The sequence below is a fragment of the Abrus precatorius genome, unplaced genomic scaffold (genome assembly GCF_003935025.1).
Source record: "Abrus precatorius isolate BTA unplaced genomic scaffold, Abrus_2018 Scaffold2, whole genome shotgun sequence".
Classification (NCBI taxonomy): Eukaryota; Viridiplantae; Streptophyta; class Magnoliopsida; order Fabales; family Fabaceae; genus Abrus; species Abrus precatorius.
The window spans coordinates 28,386,343-28,408,994 of record NW_020874362.1 but is presented as its reverse complement, the minus strand read 5'-3'; the positions used below and the strand labels follow the sequence as shown (position 1 = coordinate 28,408,994).

Below are 22,652 nucleotides of genomic sequence, written 5' to 3'. Positions count from 1 at the left end.
ATCGTATCCCAATCTTTCTGTCATTATCTATATTGACAAATAAAAGTAAGGGACAAAATTTACTACTACTAGATTCAAAATCTTAATTCTTAAGTGATAGATTCAAAATTTAGAGTTAGAGTAACTCTTTATTATTAAATTTGGTTTACCAGTAGTGTCAAAGGACCAACCCTCGTATAAGCAAGTTCTTAGGTGAAGGATCATAATTGTGTTTATATCTGTAGTTGTGCTAAAAACTGGAACAGAACACACTTAGATGGGGGTATATCTACTTCATTATTCTGCTGAAAATACTGGCACTAGTATGGTATTAGTACCAGTGGATAGACTTACAATGACCTGAAACACAAAAAAAAAAAAAGGTATTTGAGAAACTCCACTCTCTCCCAATGTTTCTTATTCTATGTGATTTTCCCTGTGTGCAGAAATCCCCTTCCTGAGGCAGTGCAGTCCATTTTGGAGGAAGGAATTGATCTATATAAACTTCACACTAAAAGACATGGAAGGTTAGTTTATAAATTTTTGTTTGTGTACTTTGAAAATTGCTACAGCATTATGAGTTATTTGATTGCAGAAAATGTTTTCTGTTTTTACTTTTAATTGCTAAATTATTACATTGTTTTCATTTTGTTCCTTGTTTGCAAATATTTATACAGGAATTTTGTTTGTATTGTTTCCTGTACAAATATTTGAAAATAGAAAATAAAATAAAAGCAAGGTGATAATTTTGTAATTAAAAGTAAAAACAAAAGATGAAAACAGAAAACGTTTTCTAAAATCAAGTCGTCCCTTATATTTACTATTTTCAGTTTTCAGATTATGTTAAGTGAAACAGTGTGTAGTGGACATGGTGGTTGCTACTAAGAAAACCAGAGCAATAGGATTTGTAACTTAGGGGCCGGCATTTTTAAAAAAATTTCATGAAAAAGAATTAAAAAAATAATAACTTTTCAGTTTTTAGATTGTTTGGTTAAAATTATGAAAAAATCCAAGCTAAAAATAATATGATTGTAGCCCTTTTTAAAAAATTGTTTTGAATAGCTTTTGGGAAAAAGCTTCAATTATTAACAACCCGTTAAAATGAAAAAATAAATAAGAACTTTTTATAATTGTCATAAAGCAAAAAGTAGCTTCTAAATTTCAAAAACTAAATGGCTTTTTATCCCTTTTAAAAACCACTTTTTTAAAAAGCTGAAATAAACGATCTTATAATTCCATGTCTGTTAAGTGTATATACGTTGTAATTTGAATTAAAATGCATAGAACTTACGGTAAAAGTGCAGGAACCTAGCTGCATACCAGCAACCGGTACTTCAGAAATTTTCAATACCTCAAATTTTCAAGTTCTACCTGTTGTTTCAAGCTGCAGAACATGTTTTCTTCTTGCTTGTGTTTTAAACCAAAATTGCAGTCTCATATTTAAGTTGAATTGTTGATCAAACTTTGTTTTGAATTGTCCAGCCTTGAGAGTTCCTCTGTTAATTATGGGAAGGTCCAAAACCTAAGGCTATATATAATATATCTTTCATCCACATATTCCCCCAATGATCATTGTGCTACAATGCACTAGAATTTTTCCATCCTATGGTGGTCATATAGCTGTATTAAGTATGGGTACATGTAATGTCAGTTCTCTTGATGGCTGGCAAGAATATGTCAACTGGCTTCTTGTTTGCTTTATTTATCCTCTGTTTTTGAGGTGTTTGGTGTAAAATGAGAAGTTGACAATCTTTATCTTGATCCTTGTTGTGATAGATTAGAGTCTACAAAAGGATCCTACGCAAAGGAGTGGATAAAATGGGAGAAACAATTACGGGATACTCTTTGTGGAAATGCTGAGTATTTTAATTCAATTCAGGTTAGTACATGTAGAATTCTGTTCCCCCCCCTCCAACACACATTTGTTTCCAAATAGTCACTCTCTCAGTTTTTTTATTTAACATTTCAATAACATTGGTCTTGACTAGCAATGTCAGTAATTGTTTTTAAAATCCAAATTTATGCTCTTAACTGCTATTATTTGCCATCAAAACATCTGCAGGTTCCATTTGAGTTTGCTGTCAAGCAAGTGTCGGAACAGTTGAGAAACATTGCTAAGGGAGATTACACACCACCAGATACTGAAAAGAGGAAACTTGGTACCATTGTTTATGCTGCTCTTAGTATGCCAGTTACGGAAATTCAAGGTGTTCTTAATAAAGTAAGGGAAAATTCTGCTTTTATAGTTGCATTCTGTTATCTGTACTCTGTTAATTTAACTAACTAGTTTTTGCTGAGAATTATTATTGATTAATTTTTAACTATGAAGGCCCTGCAGAGCGAACTCACTCTGAATGCCAAGGCAAATCAAATTTGAAGTTAAGCGGTGTAAAAAAAATATTTTTTGGGGTGTTAGAAAAGCTATTAAAAATAAATTACTAATTCTATATATACTCTATTTTAGTAGCTATATAAGCCTCTAACGGCGGCTTATATCTACCAAACCCATCTTATTATCACATCCAATGGATCAAGAGATTTGAGCAACTGTGACTGTGAGCAATTTTGTTATCTAAGATGTGGCTGAGTTATGCAATGTAGGTATTAGGATGGCAGTTATGAAACCACTTCTATCTTGAGGGAGAGATATTAGCTTTACCTTTCAGTATATACGGTTCCTATCCCTCCCCCACGGTTTTCCTTGTTTGTCTGGATCTATCTCAGCTGTCTTTTTTTGCCCCATTTGTCCAAAATGCTATTCACATCCACGTGTTTTATATTGGTTTTAGGAAACAGTATCTGATGCAATAATATGTATATGCAGCTGGCTCAGAATAATCCCAAGATTGACACATTCCTTAAAGACAAACATTTAGAGAATCTTAATCGAGCTCATTTGACTCTTGCGCACAAGAGAAGTCATGGCATCAAAGCAGTAGCTGATTATGGTATCTTTCTGCATAAAAAGGTGCCAGTGGAGCTGACAGCACTGCTCTTCTCAGATAAAATGGCTGCATTTGAAGCTTGTCCTGGATCAGTGGAAGGTGAGAAGATAGTTTCAAAAAATGCGTGGCCTCATATTACCATATGGACTAGTGAAGGGGTTGCAGCCAAGGAGGCCAATGTGTTACCACAGTTGTTTGCAGAGGGTAAAGCAGATCGTATAGACTTCAATCCTCCCATCAATATATCTGGCACAGTTGACTTCTATTGAGTTCCTTGCTACACATCTTTCTAAAATAAAACCTACTGAAATGAAGAAGATAGTGTGCCTTTTGCGTTTTACTTTTTGGTTTTACAAGGTCATAACGATCTTTGTTCATGCTGAGTGGTCTTACAAGTTACATCCAATATTTATTAGAGAAGATGATGGAGAAAGTTTTTGTTGGAGCGAGTATTTTCTCCTGAGGAATTGTGTATATATAGGCTGTTTAGAAAGTTGAGGATGATTTCTGGAGTCTCATTACCAAACTTTCACCATGAGATCTTCGCCTTTGTCGATAGTATTTAATGTTTTTTATGCATTTAGGTTTTTATTATGCGTTATTGAGTACACATTAAAAATATATTAATTAAAAAAAGTTATAATAATTAACTCGTTGCATTTTTTATTTATTTAGTGTTAAAATGTTTTAGTGTGGGATTTATTGAATACAAATATTTTAACTCACTTAAATATGTAAAATTATTAATTTCATCCTTGCTTTCTTAAAGCAAATACAAAGAAAAGTTCAGCATATCTCACATAGAAAAAGGAATTCTTCTCCCAAACAAGTGGATGAATTAGAGTAACTAATGATGGTAGGTGAAGTTGCTTAAAGTTGCATAAATTTATATTTTTATAAATTTCATCATAATACATTGCATTTTGTTTAATTTTATACAACCTGAGCAATTGTTTTTTCCGACAAAGTGGATTGTATTATTCAGATCAAAACGGTCCTCACATTTCACTTAATTTTTGATCATGTATCTATCTCAATATAAGATATGCAACTTTCATCTTACTAACATCTTGGTAGTAATTGCTTAAGAATTTTTCTTAAGCAACGCTGAAAAGAAAAAGCTTTCTCAATTATTAGTTTCAAGTCCATTATTTTTTCACTTTTTTATACTATAAATAATGAAAATGGAAATCTGTTAGTTTAAAATATACTTCATATGGGCTAATGAAAATATTCGCTGCTAATACATGACATATCTTTTAAAATATTATTATATAAAATTTACAAATTTAAATATAACTTGTATCATTCAGATTAAGGTTTATTATTGACTGTTTAGTATTTTATGCCAAGAGACTTGATAATTAATTAATTTAAACAAATTATGTTATTTTCTTGAATAGCTATTTTATATAACAACGATAATTCATATATTATCGGAGGATATATGTACTCGAGATTAAAAAATAATATACCTAGATAAATTAAGTATTAAAATATTCATATTTAAACGTGAATTAACAAATAATTAATTTTTTTTCTCAATGATAAAAAAAAAATCAACTTATAAAAATTTTCTCAATCTAAATTTATTATTAAAAAAATAAAATTAATGTACAAGAAGATTATAATGCCCGGAAGAATCATTGGTGTCAGTGTTGATTCTTCTACAAAGCCAGCTTTGAGAATGGCCGTGCAAACGAGAGAGCAGCATATCCAAAGTTCAAGGTCACCAACAACATTTACACTGTCCAGGTAATAGCCTGATTTAGTCTAATCAAATTTTAATTTTTTAACTGATATTATCTTTTGAGGAGGAAAAAATATTTCATTTCTCAAATTTTACTTTATTTTATTGTTTTAATTTAGTTTTATTTACCATTTAAAGAGAATATTAATTTTATTTTTTTAATAATATAAAAATAAGTATAAAATTTTATATGAAAAACAACATTCAAAATAAAGTGACAAAAATTACTTCAAACAAGACAAATGTACTCTAGAAGGTTAGCACAAAAAACAGAAAAGAATAATCAGAAGAGAATGAGAATATCAGAGAGGAATTTTGCAAATATCATTTGTCCTGTTTCTCAAACATTTAGTTGTGCTTATATAGCACCACACATGCAACGTGGAATGTAAGAAAAAGAACAAAGTTTGTTAGACGTGCTCCCTTCTGCCTAACCAATTCCTACAAATACTGCCACGTAGTCATTCAGTTACATAATCCTTGAGGTAAATGAGTCTCCTTCGAATTCGTTGAGGTCTTGCATCATTTTCTACTTCCTCTTGAATATTCTCTAGACTTGGCTGTTCCACCATAATGAGCCTGTTAGTAGAAGTGGGCCTAACATCTCCTCCCTCTTCAAGATTCACCTTGCTCTCAAGGTGAAATTGGGCTTGAATCTGTGCCCAAGGTTCCCAGGTGGCCTCTTCCAAAGGAAGGCCTTGCCATTGAATCAAAACTAATTGTTGTGGAACAGCAATGTCGAAGGACAACTTCCAATCCAAAATGGCAGTAGGAGTGAGGACTGGTTGATTGTCTTCAATGTCAGGGGGAAGACGTAGTGGTTGAAGGGAAGGAAGGGAACCCTGGTGAGGCCTAAGAAGGCTCACATGGAACACATTATGTATCTTGGCAGTAGAAGGAAGGTCCAATTTGTAGGCCACGTCACCTATCTTTTGAAGAACCTGATAAGGACCGAAGAACCTTTTCTGCAATTTGCCTAGGTACTGACCAGTGAGAGAGTGTTGGCGACGTGGGCGAAGCCTCACGTAAACCCAATCACTGATGTTGAAGTGAACATCATGCCGGTGGGAGTCTGCCCAGCGTTTCATGGCCTGCTGTGCTCTGAGAAGATTGGACTGTAATTTGCAAAAAATTTCTTCGCAGGAGCTGGTTTCAAACTGTGCTGCCGTATTGGTAGTATCCATATCCAAAGTCTGAGGGATGTTTGGTGGAGGACGGCCAAACATAACTTCAAATGGAGTGAAACCAGTAGAAGAATTAATGGTGGTGTTGAAGCACCACTCTGCCCATGGAAGGAATTTGCCCCATAAAAATGGTCGGTGGTGGACAAAACAACGCAAATACTGTTGGAGAATCTTATTTGCGACCTCGGTTTGTCCGTCCGTTTGAGGATGGTAGGCTATGGACATACGCAGCTTTGTGCCACTCAAACGAAAGAGTTCCCTCCAAAAGTGACTGAGAAATATAGAATCACGGTCTGAAATTAAACTCCGAGGAAGGCCATGTAATTTGCACACCATATTAGTGAAAAGATCAGTGACCTTAGTGGCGGTGAATGATCGAGGCAACATACCAAAATGTGCACCTTTAGAGAACCGATCCACCACAACCAATATAGTAGAGTGGCCCTGATACGGGGGAGTCCAATTATGAAGTCGAGAGAGAGATCCTCCCAGCAACGGAGGAAGGATAGGTTGTAACAGGCTTGAGGGACGTTGGGCGGGAATCTTCGTTTGCTGACAAGTGGTGTAGTGAGCAACGAAAGAGAGGACATCTTTCTGCATACAATCCCAATAAAAATTAGCCTAGATTTTAGCCAATGTACGAGCAGCCCCTGGGTGCCCAGCCAAAGGGGTCAAGTGAAACTCTTGGAGGAGCAAAGGAATCATGGAGCAAGACTTGGGAAGCCAAATTTTCCCCTTATAGAGTATCAGTTCTTGTTGAATGGAGAAGTCAGGGAACATGGAGGGGTTCTGCAGAATATTACTCTTAAGATCCAAGAAAGTAGCATCGGAAGCGAGAGTGTGCTTAAGATCTTGGAGAAAGTCCATTTGAGACACAAAAATGAGGAAGAATGAGTCTGCATCAGGTGAAACACGGGAAAGTGCGTCAGCAACGGTGTTTGTTTTACCTGGTTTATAATGGATCTCAAAGTCGAAGCCCAATAGTTTGGCTACATAAGACTGTTGGTCAGGAGTTAGCATAGGCTGATATAGCAATTCCTTGATGGCTTGTTGATCAGTGTAGATGATGAAGTGGCGACCGAGCAAGTATTGGCGCCATTTCTGAATAGCAGATGTGATAGCATAGAGTTCCCTGATGTACGTTGATGAATTACTCAATTTAGGACAAAATTGCTTACTGAAAAAAGCAATTGGGTGTCCCTGCTGTGATAAAACGGCCCCATACCAGAACCGAAGGCATCTGTCTGAACAGTGAAAACCAGATCAAACTGGGGTAGAGTCAAAATTGGTGTAGAAGTAACGATGGTTTTAAGGTTCTCAAAAGCCGTAGTAGCGGAAGCAGACCAGATAAAGTTATCCTTCTTAAGTAAATCAGTTAAGGCAGAAGCAGTAGATGCATACCCCTTTACAAATCAACGGTAAAATCCTGTGAGTCCAAGAAAACCACGCAGAGACTTCAGAGTGGTTGGTAGTGGCCCATCAACAATAGCTTGGACCTTTGAAGGATCTGGTGTGACACCCTGTGATGAGACTACATGACCCAAATATTGAATCGATTGCTGCCCTATGAAACACTTGGAACCATTGAGATGAAAACTGTTTGCAAGGAGCAATTTGAAAGTTGTTTCCAAGTGAGAGATGTGATCCTCCAAAGTGGGGCTATAGACAAGAATATCATAAAAAAAGACGATAATAAAACGTCGTAAATAAGGGCGAAACATGTCATTCATGGTAGCCTGAAAGGTAGATGGTGCATTGCACAACCTGAAGGGCATGGCCATGAACTCGAAGTTGCCGTTGTGGGTGCGGAACGCCGTTTTAGAGGAATCACTAGGCAACATAAGGATTTGATGGAAACCCGAGAAGAGGTCCAATTTCGAGAACCATGTAGCATTGCCATGTTCATCCAAAAGCTCATCTACAGTAGGAATTGGAAATTTGTCTTTAACGGTAACGGCATTGAGGGCACGGTAATTGACGCAAAATCGCCATGTACCGTCCTTTTTCTTGACAAGAAGAACAGGTGAAGAATAAGGACTTGTGTTTGGTGTAATGAATCCCGAGTCCAACATTTTTTGAACCTGAGCCTCAATTTCTTGTTTCTGAAAGTGTGGGTATCGGTAAGGGCGCACTGAAATGGGAGCAGTGTTGGGTAAGAGGGTGATGGAATGGTCGGTGTAACGAGATAGGAGAAGGGTGGTAGGCGGGAAAAATAGAGCAGAGTAGGTGGTGAATAAGTTTTGTAGTTGAGGGGTATAAGAAGAAGGGATAACAGTATCAGAGGGCAAATGAGGTATATGTGAAGTGGGAGAATGGATGGAGGGAGAAGGCTCGAGTTTGAGTTGAAAGAGTGCTTCTACTCTATTGGTGTGTTGTAGGCGTTTAAGTTGGTGGGCTGTTATAGGTGTAGGGTTTGGGCCTTGTTCCCCCTTGAGTTCTATCAGATTATCCTCCCACATAAATCTCATGAAAGGCCCATTGTAGTCCATAATGAATGGACTAACTTGAGTAAGCCATTTGACCCCTAATACTACATCAGTGCCAGATAGATCCAAGGGGTATAAGTCAATAGGGAAGTCGAGAGAGGCTAAGGTAATGTGGGCCTTGGGGCAGAAAGTAGTACAAGGTAAAAATTTCCCATTCCCAACCATGACTCTTAGTGGGCTAGGGGTGGGCTCAAGTGCAAGGTTAAGAAAATGGGCTACCTTAGTCTGAATGAAGTTATGTGTTGCACCACTATCAACCATGATCTGTACTTCATAACCGTTAATAGAGCTCGTGACCCGAAAGGTTCTTGGGGTCCAATGACCCGAAAAAGAGTGGAGGCTGATCAACCATACTTCCAAAGATGGGTTATCTGGTGGGTCATAGTCCAATTTTGTGAGTGGTTCGGAGACATCGTCGGGGTCAGAAACGATGAGCAAGAGGAACTGGGACTTACAACGATGGCCACGTGTATACCTTTCATCACAATTATAGCAAAGGTTCTTCTCACGACGCGCCTGCATTTCAGCTTCTGTGAGGCGTTTGATGGGTAGTTTGGAGGGAGGTGTGGGAAGTACTGGTGGGAGTGGTTTGGGGGTGGTGGGATTGGTGGTTGGTGGTAGCGGTCTGGAGAATTTGGTGAAGGGTAGAGGGGAGGGAGAGAGTTTGGATTTGTCATCATGTAATTTGGCGTACGCCACAACTTGTGGCATGTCAGTGGGTTGGAGGGTAGTGACCTCACGTCGGAGGTAGGGCTTAAGGCCGTAGATGAAGCAGCTAAGATAGAAGTTGGCTGGGTACCCTGAGATGCAGTTGGCGATCGACTCGAACTCGAAGATATAGTCATGAAGGGTATGAGTTTGAGTGAGGCAGCAGAGTGTAGTGATCTGATCGTCAAACTTGGATGGTGCAAATCTCAGTTCCAAGGCACGGAGGAAAGCATCCCAAGAGGTGAGAAGGTCATTATTGTGCATCCATTGGTAACAAGCGAGTGCAGGTCCCTCCAGGTAGAAGGAAACAATCTGGGTTCTCTGTTCCGTTGGTGTCATGTGAAAATTGAAAAATTGAGTGATCTTGAAGATCCAACCCAGAGCATCATCACCGTTGAAAGAAGGGAGGTCGAACTTAAGAGGGCAAGCAAAGGTGTGTTGATGAGGACAAGGTGATACAGAGAGTTTGGATTCCAAAAGGGAAGTGCGAGCAGCTATGTCATGTAATGTGTTTGAGAAATTGGCTTGGGAAAGAAGGATTTGCTCAAGTCTTATGTCCAAGGAAGAAAAGGAGTCAGAAGGGTCAACCATGGGAGGAAGAGGCTCAATGAAAGCACCAATGGGAGGTTAGCACAGAAAACAGAAAAGAATAATCAGAAGAGAATGAGAATATTAGAGAGGAATTTTGCAAATATCATTTGTCCCGTTTCTCAAACATTTAGTTGTGCTTATATAGCACCATACATGCAATGTGGAATGTAAGAAAAATAACAAAGTTTGTTAGACGTGCTCCCTTCTGCCTAACCAATTCCTACAGATATTGTCACGTAGTCATTCGGTTACATAATCCTTGAAGTAAATGGGTCTCCTTCAAATTCGTTTGGGTCTTGCATCATTTTCTACTTCCTCTTAAATATACTCTAGACTTGACTGACATACTCTATTTTTGTAATTTTTTTGTTTTATCATATTTTGGCAAAAAAAGAAACCCACAAAATAAATATGCATGAAATATTAACTAAATTATTAGCTTAAAAATAAAAAAGTAAAATATATTATATCTTTTTTTATAATTAAGAAAATTTATTATTATTTTTATTATATATAATAATAATAATTATTAATTTAATAATAAAATTAGGGATTTAGTTAGAAATCACAACCTTAGTTGCACCAAGTATATAATTCCTAAAAAATTTACGAGTTTTGTAGTAAAAAAGACTAACCTTTTTATAGTTTCTTGCAACTCGACGTCTACTTTTCATTTTCCTTGATTATCCAATTTTACCTCAATTCACTTTTTAATCTGTTCATTATTCCACGTTGTCCAAATTCTTTTCTCTCTTCCAAACCCTAATCTCAACCTCTTTCGATTTCTTTTTATGGTTTGCCATTCCTATTCCCCTTTTCTTCCACCAATCAATTACGCTTTTCACTTCCTTCTTTGGCATTTTAACATATACATTATTACACGCGGTCCAAATTCTTTTCTCTCTAATTCATATTTGTAATTCACCTCTCTTACAAACAAATCATTTTACAGTGAAAATGAGTCTTCAGGCAATGGGTACAGACGAGAGGGATAGCGAGTGAAACAGCCATTGAAACGTTCACTCTTCACTACATTCACACCCTCTCTCGTCTCTTCCTACTGCAAAAAGGTAAGCATATGCATGTTCTAAACTTATTTTTGCTAATAATAATATTTGTGTCTTTACGTAGACAATTCAGATTAATTCTCTGCTTTCTATTGCAGAATTGATTTGATTTGGATGATTAATTCGAACAGAATCTGAGGTTGCCAGTAGCCACACTTAGGTTACAGCAAAAACAAAATAATAATGTTCTCTTTTGCTAGAATTTGCTTCAAGTATCGTGGTGCATACTTCAGGAGAAATGGCTCAAATGAAAATCCATGTTCCACAAACTCATTTTTGCAGATATTTACCAACCTATCTGCATTCAATGATGATCCTTGTGGGAAAAGTTTGCACAGGGGGCGGTTCTTTCATCATTCTCAGAAACTTGACCCCCTTTTGTTTCTAGTCACTGCTAGTTATACTCAATTTCCTGTCCTAGCACCTTTTTGCTTTAATTCCCATTATTCAACTAAGGCTCCCTCGAGGTCTTACAGAAGAAGAGCTCGAAAAAGGTTGTTAAAATCCTGCAAGCCTACACTAAACCAAGCACAATTTCAGTTGGCCCTGTCCCAACTTCCTCCAAGGTTCACTGCTGAAGAACTCTGCGATGTGATTGCTCAGCAACATGACCCGTTAGTTTGCTTAGAACTGTTTCACTGGGCATCTCAGCAGCCCAGGTTTCGGCATGATGCATCAACATTTCATGTGACCATTAAGAAGCTTGGTGTTGCAAAAATGTACCAAGAAATGGATGACGTTGTGAACCAATTGCTTGCAGTTCCTTTTATTGGTTCGGAGGAGTTGTTTAACATGGTTATATATTATTTCACTGAGGCCCGGAAGTTGACTAGAGCTGTCAATGTATTTAAGCACATGAAAAGTAGGAGAAATTTGAATTGCTGTTTTAGGCCTTCTGTTAGAACCTATAATATTCTTTTTGCTGCACTTTTGAGTAGAGGAAGCAACACCTATATAAATCATGTGTATATGGAAACAATTAGATGTCTGTTCAGGCAAATGGTCAATGATGGGATCAAACCTGATATTTTTTCATTAAATTCTATGGTAAAAGGTTATGTGCTATCTCTTCATGTTAATGATGCATTGAGAATATTTCATCAGATGGGTGTGGTTTATGATTGCCAGCCCAACTCTTTAACGTATGATTACTTGATTCACGGGTTGTGTGCCCAAGGCAGAACAAAGAATGCCAAAGAATTATGTCAAGAAATGAAGACCAGGGGTTTCATTCCAAGTAGTAAATCTTACAATTCGCTTATCAATTCTTTGGCACTTGACAGAGAGATTGAGGAGGCAGTAAATTATCTGTGGGAGATGACTGATAAAAAGAGGTCAGCTGATTTTATTACATATAGGACTGTACTGGATGAGATATGTAGACGAGGAACAATTCAGGAGGGCATGAGGTTTTTACAGGAGTTGCAAGAAAAGGACCTCGTAGATGGGCATGCTTATAGGAAGCTTCTTTATGTGCTTGAAGATGATTATGGGAATTCACTGAGCAGGACTATGGGAATTCACTGAGCAGGACTATGGGAATTCAATGAGCAGAATTGCTTCATGTGCTGCAAATTTTCCATTCATTTATCACTATAGTGGGCTCTTTCTTTAATTTGAGAGCCAAGAGTCATTTAAAATTTTACATGCAATGTGCAAAGTTTCATAATGTCTTTTTGATATTGCATGTATAGCATGTGCACATCCTAGCCATGGAAAACCAAAGTTCTATTCAACTCCTGAGAATTGGTTTCTGCAGAAAATGGTGCCTTCCAACAAATCATGTGTGGTTGTTTTCAACAAGGTGAACGTCTAGGAATTTTTTTATTAAACAATTTTTTTTTTATTACTTGACATATTATGAATTGTGTACATATGATATATACTGAAATCATTGGAGTCCCATCAGAAGTAGTGGATCATTTCTACTTATGTTGAGGCACCAAATTGTCTTTCCAAAGAATATCCTCCTTTGTTTGTAAATTTGTAATTTTTGTGATTAAAATATGTTGTTTTGGGATCCTATTTAGAATGTTCATAGAGAATCATTTCTACTTATGTTGAGGCACCAAACTGTCTTTCCAAAGAATATCCTTTGTTTGTGAATTTGTAATTTTTGTGATTAAAATATGATGTTTTGGGATTCTATTCAGAATGTTCTTAGAGGAGGTTTATGAACCCCCACCCCTCTCTTTTGTTTATATAATGACAAGTTGACTGGGGACACTGTTTGGCTGGTCTAGGCATAGGTACCTTAGGTTTAGTGTTTTTATGAACGTTAGGACAGGAGTGTCTTCTTTTTAGTTGGTTGATTTTCTTGTTTCCATGGTTATATTCTAAGTATATTTTGAATTACCCACAATATGTTTTATTTCAAGTCGTAGAGTTTGACTTGGATTTTTATCATTAATATAATAAGCTTCACGTTTCCAAGAACAAAAAGCAAATTTTGGTTTCACTTTCATGGTTTTATGTTAATGTAGAAAATCAGCCACTTCTTTCTTTGCTGCCTATGATGCCTTATGTGAGGAGGGTACTGCAACGTCTGTATGCAAGGCTCTTGATGAAATTGCAATTGTAGACATTTCTGTGTCAGGTAATTATTTTAAGCTTAGCATGATTCATTTAACTCGACTATGTGTTTCATCCCTCATACATGTGTTGTTCTATCCGAAGAAACGGTATTTGATTGAAAGCCAGTTGAAATGATATTAAGTTGGCTCAATGGAGAACAAATGAAAGCCCTTAAAGAGGAAGAAGGGGAATTTTCTCACGGTGAAGAACTCTGCAATGTGATTGCTCGGCAACATGACCCGTTAGTTTGCTTAGAATTGTCTCACTGGGCGTCTCAGCAGCCCAGGTTGCGGCATAATGCGTTCACGTTTCATATGACCATTTAGAAGCTTGGTGTTGCAAAAATGTACCAAGAAATGGATGATCTTTGTTGATATTTCATGCTCTTTCATGTTTTTTCTTTTTTTATCAACATTTTCTTTCATGTTTACTCGCGTCAATGTTAAGCTTACTTTCTTCCATGCCCCATCATTATTCTGCTTGCGGTACAATTTTTTTTCTTTTAAATAGTTAATTCCGGGCCTCTTACACTAGCCATTTCAGTGAGACACTCATTGATGTGCCCTGTGGATTTGACGTTGGAATTGTTTTAAGATATCTAGATTTAATGTTGTTTGGATGAGAAGGAATGAAATAAGAAAGATTGAAAAAGAAAGGATGTGAATAGAAAGGAAAGAGTATAAATGATGTATTATTTGAATGAACGATTTTTTAACGTGTGTTTAATGATACTTTTAAAAAATAATAGTAATTTCTTTATGAAAATTATAATATTTAATATTTTTTATGTAATATATTTCGTGATATCTTATTTTTAATAGAAATTTATTATGTATAAGTTTTTATTGTGTATTATTGGGTATGTGTTAAAAAATTGTTTGAAAAATGATTAAAAAAACCAATTGCATTTCCTGTCTATTTGATGTTTAAATGTTTCACTGTTGGACTCTTTAAAGTAAACACATTTCAACTCTGGAATTTATTTAAATCAAACGAGAGAAATGTGAAAAAATTGTTTAATTTTAGCATTTACTATTTCCTTCAAAGCAAATACAGGGTAAAGCTTTGGCATTTCCAAAAGGGATTCTTCTCCAAACAAGTTATGCATTGACTCTTTGTAAGGGCATTAGCTTAAGCTATTTTTTTTAAAGGATAGGATTCATTATTTACATTAAATTTTAACTGTATAAATTAAATAATTTAATTGTTAAAAAGTTATCAAGAAGAGTTATTGTTTGCTGACTGAAAAGGGACTAAATTTATAATTTGCCTTATTCGGATAAATTAGCCACCTAAAATTTTATAAACTAGATGAAAATAGAAAGTGACGAAATAGATTAAATTAAAACTAAATTTATGTACATATTTATTTATAAATTTTTTATGTATAACAACTCAATTATAAATTTGTGACAGATATATAAACTAACATATATTTGAACTGATAAATTTAATTTAAATTTTCAACAACAAATCATTTTTATACTATAAATAATGAAAAAAATGTTAGTTTAAAATATAATTGATATGGACTAATGAAAATATATGCAACTAATCTACAACATATCTTAAAAAGATATTATTACATAAAAAATTATAAATATAAATATAATTTATATTGTTAAGATTAAAGATTATTAATTTTTCTGTCTAAAGAGACAGATAATTAATTAATTTAAAAATTATTCTTTAACACACTATTTGTAATATATATTTTATTATTAATTAAAAATTATAAAATTACATGAATTTTATTTTTTTCTAAAATAATATTTTTTAAAAATAAATGTTATGTTTTTTTTTCCCCTGGAAATATGTATGTACATGAACTCGCGAACAACTCCGTGAATTAAACAGGCATCAAATACGTTTTAGAGAGAAAAAAAATAAAACGAAACCGTGGCGGGCTGGGCCGGGTAAGAAACATGCTCTAATACGGTGCCGTTTCAGTCGAGCTCACATTTTTTCCTCCCCTCTTTTCCTTTGTTCAAAGACGCTGTGACGGCGGCGGCGGCGCTCGGTGGTGACGGCGGCGGCTCTCTGTTCAGCGACCAACACGTAAATTTATTTTTTCCTGTTTTCTTAACACTTTGGGTGCTTCGACCTTTCGATGTGCTTGCTATTGTTGAAGATTTTCAAATTTTCGTTAATTGAAAACATTCTCACGCAATCGTTGTGTAGTGTATGTGTAAAGCTTTTCAATCTCACTAATATGTTTTTCTCAATGTGAAATGATTAGGAAAATGGCGTTCAGAGGGAAAGAGATGATGAAAAAGGTTCTGAAGAAAGTGGGAGAGAAGGGTTTGGGTCCAAAAGAGAAGGAATCGTTGGAGAAATGCATACCACGAAGCAAAGTTGTGATGAATCGTGCCAAACGCGGTCTCTTTGCCGGGCGACACATTCAGTTTGGCAATAGTGTCAGTGAAGATGGCGGTAACAAGTTTGTATCCTCTTCCTATTCCATTTTGTTTTCGTGTTTGTTGCTTCTCTTACGAACCATGATGAAAAGTTTCATGCTTTAACTCCTAGTGTTAGATCTATATTTAGAGCTCGTATAGTTTAATATAGTAACTGTGTCTGTGTCAAATTACTTTTTGAATGGATTTAGCTAAGTAAACTTTAACGAGGATTGGATGGTGATGAATTGATCACAGTTTCAAGTCGTTTCAGCTCAAAGGCCAACTTTTAGTTAATTTTGTTCTAACTGAATCCAATTCTGAAAGTAGTTTTTTCCCCCATTAAAATAATAAATTCAACATAAAATGTTGTTAATGGGAGAACTATGGGGGAGGAGCAGCACGCGTTGAAGGAGAATTTGATTAAAACCCATTTGAAATGATTTCTTAGAGAGAATATGTTGGCTCAATGGAGAACAAAAGAAAAGCCTTTAAGGGGGAAGAAGGGAAATTTTCTCATGGTGAAGAACTCTGCAATGTGATTGCTCAGCAATATGACCCGTTAGTTTGCTTAGAACTGTTTCACTGGGCGTCTCAGCAGCCCAGGTTCGGCATGATGGGTCCACATTTCATGTGACCATTAAGAAGCTTGGTGTTGCAAAAATGTACCAAGAAATGGATGATCTTTCACCTTCGTTGATAGTTCATTTTCTTTCATGTTTTTTCCTTTTTTGATCAACATTTTCTTTCATGTTTACTTGCTTCAACGTTACGCTTTCTTCAACGTCCTACATATGATATATACTGAAATAATTAGAGTCGCATAAGAAGTAGTGGATCATTTCTACATATGTGGAGGCACCAAACTGTATTTCCAAAGAATATCCTTTGTGAATTTGTAATTTTTGTGATTAAAATATGATGTATTGGGATTCTATTTAGAATGTTCTTAGAGGTTTATGACCGCCTCCCCTCCCTTTTTCAAAACTTTTTGATTGGGACACTGTTCAGCTGGTCTAGCTGTAAGTACCTTAGGTTTAGTGTTATGGACAGGAGAGTCTTCTCTTTAGTTGGTTGATTTTCTAAAACTACTACAATATTGATGCGACCTTGTTCTTTCTCTTGATCTTGATAGGACAAGGAGAACATGGAAACCTAATATCCAGGAAAAACGGCTCTTTAGTTACATCCTAGATCGTCACATTCGTGTTAAAGTCACCACCCATGCCCTTCGTTGCATAGATAAAGCTGGTGGGATTGACGAGTACTTGCTGAAAACTCCTTATCACAAGATGGACACTGAAATGGGCCTCCTCTGGAAGGCAAAGATTGAAAACTTGTATGAAGAACTTGGCAAGAAGGAGGTTGTATTCTTTTCACCAGAGGATGAAGCAAAATTTGAGCAGGACTTTAAAGATTTAAAACTATCTGAAAGGGAGGCACGAAAAGAGTTCAGAAGAAAAATGTATGCAGGGATAAGCAAGCACAAGGTAATTGCGGTAGAACATAAAGACAGTCAATCTATTGATGAAGGAGGCAATAAAGTTGAGGAAGGAATCTCGCATGATTCATCAGAACGATTGGTCCCTGTCTCGTATGTGTTGGCTGCTGACAAGCTCAAAGTTGGAACTATTGTTTCTAATTAATGTTATGGCAACTGATAATGGCAGTGTAAGCTGTTTTGAGAATCTGTGTTCTTTGATTTTTGGGACATTTTGTTTTCTTCACTCTAGAATTTTGTTCTAATGCTTTAAACTTTGTGTAGTCAAAAGCATACTCTATTCTGCTGAAGTAATAATATAGTTTTATATTTTTAGCGATGCTGAGTTCGTGACACCAACTTGGTAAAATCTGCAAGGTAAATCTTAAAGATAAATAGTCAGAGCTTTGTTTTCATTTTGTTTCTTTCTTATTCTTTTTACATTTTGATTGTTTTGGACCTTCTAGTCTGTGCTGCTACTGTTAGTGAGCTACAGACAGGTTGATTTAGAAATAATGGAAATTAATTCTTTATTACAATGCAAAGGTGAATCTCTAAAATTTCCATGATTGGTGTTAAGAGATCTTTCTTTCCCAAATCCTCACTGGAGATCTCTACCCTTGGTTGTGGTAGAACAGAGGTTAAAAATATTCCTCCCCAGGAGGACCACCACGTCCTCAGTGAAAGTTTGGTAATTTTTTACGATAGCTGAAAGAAAATTTTATCTCCATTCCATTACTTGAAATATAATAATCATTTTACTGTTAAATGAACAATATTTTTTTTCTTCTTCCTGACTTTGTACACTAAACATGTTAATAAAGTACAAAACATTGATGTCTCATGTTGATTAAAATGAGTTCAACCAAACAAGAAATGAATTGTAGTGAAGATAAGTAAGTGCAAGGCAGGTTGTGGCTAGCTTTTATTTATTTATTTTCTCTGTTTTTGTTTTCATAGTTTATTTATCAGGGTATTTAAAATGATACTCATGCAACCAAAAGATTTTCTCAACGACTACCCATTTTTACTGGTGCCCTGCTTTTCCACATGTTTACAACAGTGTTCCAATTACGAATCAACTTTCGATTTTATACATTAAGGGAATGAAATAGATGCTTACAAGAAAAAATTTGATGAGACAACAGCAACAATGATTTTTGATACAACAATGCTTCTTGATAAATGAATAAAACAATGCTCAGTATTAAAGTATCATGTCTTTACGAAGGAAGGTTTTCATAGCTATTGAGGCAGCTAACGATAACATTTGAGTCAGCATTCACATATCTAGCCTTCTTTGATATTTGAATCATTGCTTGTACTGGCCACCATTCCTTTCCTATCAGTGTAAGCAGGACAGACAGTGCCAAATTGACAGAATCGACATTTCCATCGCTCCTCCTCAGGAGTATAAGTGGCTTCTCGTTCTCCATGCCAAAACTCAAGACAACAACGAATTTGATTCTTTAGCCAGTCAGAATCATATGCAAATTTATCTTCACCAAGCAGCGAATGATCTTTCTGATACTCATATCTGACACGAAGCAAATAAAACCAGAACTTACAAAATCAAACTTACACGCAAAAACAGGAAATTTGAGGAAGAGCATGTGGAATGCAATCCAGTTTGCTCATTGTGACTGATAAATTTATCAACATGATTTATCACTCGTTGTCTTCAAAAAATTTGGTCAACATCACAGGGTTTTACTAATAAGCAACTTCTGTGTGTGCGCACGTGCACACGTGTTCAAGTGCTTTCCCCCACCTAAGCTGGAGCAGGGAAAGGACAGGCAGTGGTAGACTTCTTCAAAAACTTAAATTGATGAGTAATGAATACTACAAATAATCGTTTAAAAACCATATTTGATGAAAGCAATCATGAGGACCTGTTATTGTCCAGAGCAACTCTGGCAATCAATAAAAATATGCTAATTAAGCACAAGAGCCTTTGGTTCAGATGCATACCTCAATAAAAGCTGATCGTGAGCAGGGGCCAGCATACTGCACGTATTTCTGTAGTATCTCACCACATCATCCAAGGTCTGCTTTTGCCAATAATACAAAATAGGAAAAAAAATATTTATATAAAAGGTATGCTTCACTTAATAATCAGCTGAAACTTTTTAAGCAGATTATTGTAATAATGTAGAAAATTTTTAATTTGATCTTGGATAAATCCTTCAAGGAAACTTTTCGATGCATTTTCCTAAAGGAAACCCTCTCTTAACCCAAATACAATCAAAGCACTATGGTTGTCCTCAGTTGCATAGTTCAGTGATTTATTTAAAACTTATTTTATGAATGAATGATTTTGTAAAATGCAACATAGCATAACCACCTAAATTATAATAATTCATAAAATAAAAGAAAGAGAACACAATTAAAAAGAGTCGGTGACTAAGAGAACCTTTTAAGCAACCCAATATCCTGCACTTACCGAAGCGGAAAATCCAGAGTCAGCACCTATCATTTTCAGATCTTCACATAGATTATGCTGAGGGTTTAGGCCAAAATAAGTGAAAAACTTTTTAGAAGGGAAATTATCAGTAACTAAATTGTCCCACAAATACTTGTAGCACATCAATTGAAGCCTGCCAAAAATAAAGAGCAACATAATGATTCAATCAAATGCATTACAATTCGATATCCAATGAATGAAATAAATGGCAGAAGAATGAGCTAACCTTCCATTTCTTCGTTGTGGTTCGGCTGGAAGTGTATCTCGAGCACGAGTCTTTGTGTCAATTAGTATTGGATTATGATGGTTTTCTATTAATGGCATCCGAATCTCATCAATTACTCCCACCATCCATGTATCTTCTGCAAAGCCTATTCTGAAATCAGAAATATTAATAAACCATCATGATCAAAATTGCTCCAAATCCCACCAATCTTGGCCAAATTTTAAGTAAATTCAATCATTTCTCTGAAATCTAATATCTAATCAAAGCTTAATTCACTATATTATTGTGGATTTGTCAGTTTAATGAATCGAAACAAAAAAGAATTGGAGCAATTTACCCTTAAGTAATGACGACTTAAAGCAATTTAGTTAGGAACCCAAACCAAGTTTTCTACTGTATGTACCTTTATTCACATCCTATTTCTTTTATATTGAAGGACTTTGCTTTCTTTTCTGTATCAGTTAAAAAATGCAAATTACCTTTTTCTTTGAATTCTAATATTTCTAATCAATTCTCAACGTAATCCATAGCTTAATGCTTCTTCCATCACTCATAAATAGGCAGTGGATGCATGTTATAACGATAATTACAACATGATCAATGCAACACAGTCTGATTTGTACGTTAAGATTGATTTTCATGGCATTTGCCAAATTTATGTGAGTTCTCTCTCCTTTAAGATCCACAAAATTTACAGTAAAAAAGAACAAGATTATGCACTGTCATGTTATAACTACACGTTGACACCCTATCTCTAGTCTGGTCAAAACCTATGAAACCTATGAAAATTTGTGAATTAACTCATAACATGTAATTAACTTACACTGGAAGTTCACGAGTTAATCCTTCAAATAATAATTGATTTACACCACTTATAAAATTAAGAAACTTCAGGGCCCAATAATCTTCTTGTGATTTGACCTTCACTTCCACCCGTTTTATAACCTGCACATTAACACTATCTATCAGTGCTGGTAGATCCAACTTAAAAGATAGAAAAATTGACCAAATAGGACACAGAAAATTTCAAATAATCATAAAAATTTACAATCTGATATCAAGAAAGCAAATAAAAGATGAACTATGATTATATAATTAAAAGGCTTCCATAAGTAAGCTATTTTGTACTGCCACTTCAGGAAATTTCATTTCCACGGAGTGATTTAGTGTTGCTGGGGAATTTTTACAAAGAAAGATTGTATAACATTTAAAATTTCATGTGGTCAATGCAAGAGAACTGGGGTTTAGCTTTTCATAGTTCATACACACTTGGCTAAATGGCCACGTAGTCATAAATATCAATAGCATCAACTAGACTTACACCTTAGTAGCACAGTTGACCTAAAATTTTTGTCTGAGTTAACTAAAACATTTCATGCTTAATCAAACAAAAGATGCAATAAAGGAAAAGGAAGGTTTACAACAAAGAGAACATTGCTGGTTACCAAATTTTAAGATCTCGGTATTTCCTCTACATCAAATCTCATCTTTTGAGCCAAATTATTTGAAGAGGCACTTGAGGTATAAACACAGGAAATATAAAATATGAGCAATCATAGAATGAGAATAATGCCTATGAGGTACGAGTACAACCAGTTAAAAAAGAAAGATACTTTTAAAATAACAGTTATTTTGAGTTAATTTTATTGGTTGTGCCTAATAGGCTCTTGCTCATAAAATATGGGAATACCATCAAAAGATAGCACATTGATAACAATGCCAGCTCTGCAAATTTCAATAACTTAAAACAAGAGAGTACCTCTTCTTCAAGCTTTGCATGGCGAGCAATGCCAGCTCTCATTACTTGATTGACCTTTCGCCCTCCAAGAAGAAGAGAAAATTCCATTTGTTTTGGGCACCATTCCTATATCAAAATTGAATAAATAAAGTTAATTAAACCAATCACAATAGTTGATAAAACAGACTAACTTTATGGGGCTAGGCCAAAAAATCTGAATTCAATTCAAACCCACAAAAATTAGTTCCAAGCCTGGCAAAAGCTCGGTTTATTTAATTTTTTGGGGGCTTAATCGAATTAGATTTAAAAAATCAAATTTAGTTTGGATTCAAAATTTAAAGGCTATAAGACCTACATTTTGCTAAGCGAGTTAAAGTACTAAAATTTAATCTGAATTTAGTTACCCAAATGCAGCCTAAGCTACAACATATGTGATATCATGAATAGGGAATAAGAAAGAATGAAAATTGATACCGTAGAGGTAAGATCAGTGACGGACAAGCCCCTTTTCCTTCTGAAACGGTGAAGAAGGGAATCGGGAAGAGTGGTTTTTTTCTTGTGGGTGAGTGAGTGTGAGTCTTCAATATCAATGTCATTGGACAACCTTCTTTTGGATAGAAGGGTGATTGAGTTGACGGAGAACGCAGAAGCGTGAGAGTGGGGAGAAGGAGGTGGTGTGAGTGTGGATGGAGATGAACGAATGGCAGAGAAAGAACGAGAAGCTAAAGCAAATGCAGCTTCAATGAGAGCCATTTCATGATCGCTCACGATTTCGATTGGAATATGATTGTTGTCGGAAGAGGTTGTTTCGGCCATGTTCGTGTCGTGTTGGGTTGGCCTCTTCTCATGACCGTTCAAAACGCCACGCTTTTGGGGTTCCGATTGCTTCGCTTCTTATTCACACCATTCACACACTTTCCACCGTAAAAGCAATGTATTCAGTTCACCTCTTCCAAATTCAAAGAGCCACATTGCTTCTTCCTTCCTTCCAAGAAATGAACTTCTTCAGTCAACTCTTCCTCCTCTCTCATTCACCCTTTTTTATTTTATTTCCATAAATCATT

General features: G+C 35.7%; 5 protein-coding genes across 12 annotated transcripts in view; 4 read left to right on the top strand and 1 right to left on the bottom strand.

Moving 5' to 3' along the window:
* LOC113857556 (tRNA ligase 1) overlaps window positions 1-3,568 on the top strand; it is a 15,620-nt gene extending 12,052 nt beyond the window's left edge. For 3 of the 4 annotated variants that reach the window (XM_027489577.1, XM_027489580.1, XM_027489579.1), the window contains 4 exons: window positions 426-506; window positions 1,756-1,858; window positions 2,042-2,200; window positions 2,804-3,568. In XM_027489577.1, coding sequence (XP_027345378.1) covers window positions 426-506; window positions 1,756-1,858; window positions 2,042-2,200; window positions 2,804-3,193 — 733 coding nt within the window. In that variant the 3' untranslated portion in view covers window positions 3,194-3,568. The remainder of the gene's footprint in view (window positions 1-425; window positions 507-1,755; window positions 1,859-2,041; window positions 2,201-2,803) is intronic. The other variant, XM_027489578.1, reaches the window with a different exon arrangement.
* LOC113857561 (exonuclease V, chloroplastic-like) overlaps window positions 1-22,652 on the bottom strand; it is a 25,422-nt gene extending 2,770 nt beyond the window's left edge. Inside the window, exons 1-8 of one of the 2 annotated variants that reach the window (XR_003503265.1) lie at window positions 22,063-22,652; window positions 21,610-21,714; window positions 20,674-20,795; window positions 19,851-20,000; window positions 19,604-19,757; window positions 18,211-19,208; window positions 14,979-14,981; window positions 5,548-5,558 (exon numbers count right to left, since the gene is read on the bottom strand). Coding sequence is in view for 1 of the 2 variants with exons in the window: in XM_027489591.1 (XP_027345392.1) it covers window positions 18,451-18,697; window positions 19,132-19,208; window positions 19,604-19,757; window positions 19,851-20,000; window positions 20,674-20,795; window positions 21,610-21,714; window positions 22,063-22,404 (1,197 nt within the window). In the remaining variant the exon portion in view is untranslated. Of the gene's footprint in view, window positions 1-5,547; window positions 5,559-14,978; window positions 14,982-18,210; window positions 19,209-19,603; window positions 19,758-19,850; window positions 20,001-20,673; window positions 20,796-21,609; window positions 21,715-22,062 lie in introns of those variants that run through there. The other variant, XM_027489591.1, reaches the window with a different exon arrangement.
* LOC113857557 (E3 SUMO-protein ligase SIZ1-like) overlaps window positions 10,391-22,652 on the top strand; it is a 39,351-nt gene continuing 27,089 nt past the window's right edge. Inside the window, exon 1 of the mRNA XM_027489584.1 lies at window positions 10,391-10,437. The gene's annotated coding sequence lies outside the window, so the exon portion shown is untranslated. The remainder of the gene's footprint in view (window positions 10,438-22,652) is intronic.
* LOC113857559 (pentatricopeptide repeat-containing protein At2g27800, mitochondrial-like) lies at window positions 10,582-13,686 on the top strand. 3 transcript variants are annotated; one of them, XR_003503264.1, is made up of 4 exons: window positions 10,582-10,713; window positions 10,809-12,514; window positions 13,194-13,306; window positions 13,387-13,686. XR_003503264.1 is itself a non-coding variant. In XM_027489589.1 (2 exons), exon 1 carries the CDS (start codon window positions 10,894-10,896, stop codon window positions 12,235-12,237), a length of 1,344 nt encoding a protein of 447 aa, XP_027345390.1. In that variant the 5' UTR covers window positions 10,600-10,893; the 3' UTR covers window positions 12,238-12,275; window positions 13,194-13,301. The 3 variants fall into 3 exon arrangements, 1 of the variants encoding a protein (XP_027345390.1); XR_003503263.1 differs by lacking the exon at window positions 13,387-13,686 and having other exon boundaries at window positions 10,594-10,713; window positions 10,809-12,275; window positions 12,405-12,514; window positions 13,194-13,328; XM_027489589.1 differs by lacking the exon at window positions 13,387-13,686 and having other exon boundaries at window positions 10,600-12,275; window positions 13,194-13,301.
* On the top strand, window positions 15,129-17,497 carry LOC113857562 (54S ribosomal protein L24, mitochondrial). Of its 2 annotated transcripts, none has more exons than XM_027489592.1 (3): window positions 15,129-15,342; window positions 15,524-15,724; window positions 16,816-17,497. In XM_027489592.1, exons 2-3 carry the CDS (start codon window positions 15,528-15,530, stop codon window positions 17,324-17,326), a joined length of 708 nt encoding a protein of 235 aa, XP_027345393.1. In that variant the 5' UTR covers window positions 15,129-15,342; window positions 15,524-15,527; the 3' UTR covers window positions 17,327-17,497. The 2 variants fall into 2 exon arrangements, with proteins under 2 accessions (XP_027345393.1, XP_027345394.1); XM_027489593.1 differs by having other exon boundaries at window positions 15,266-15,378; window positions 16,816-17,460.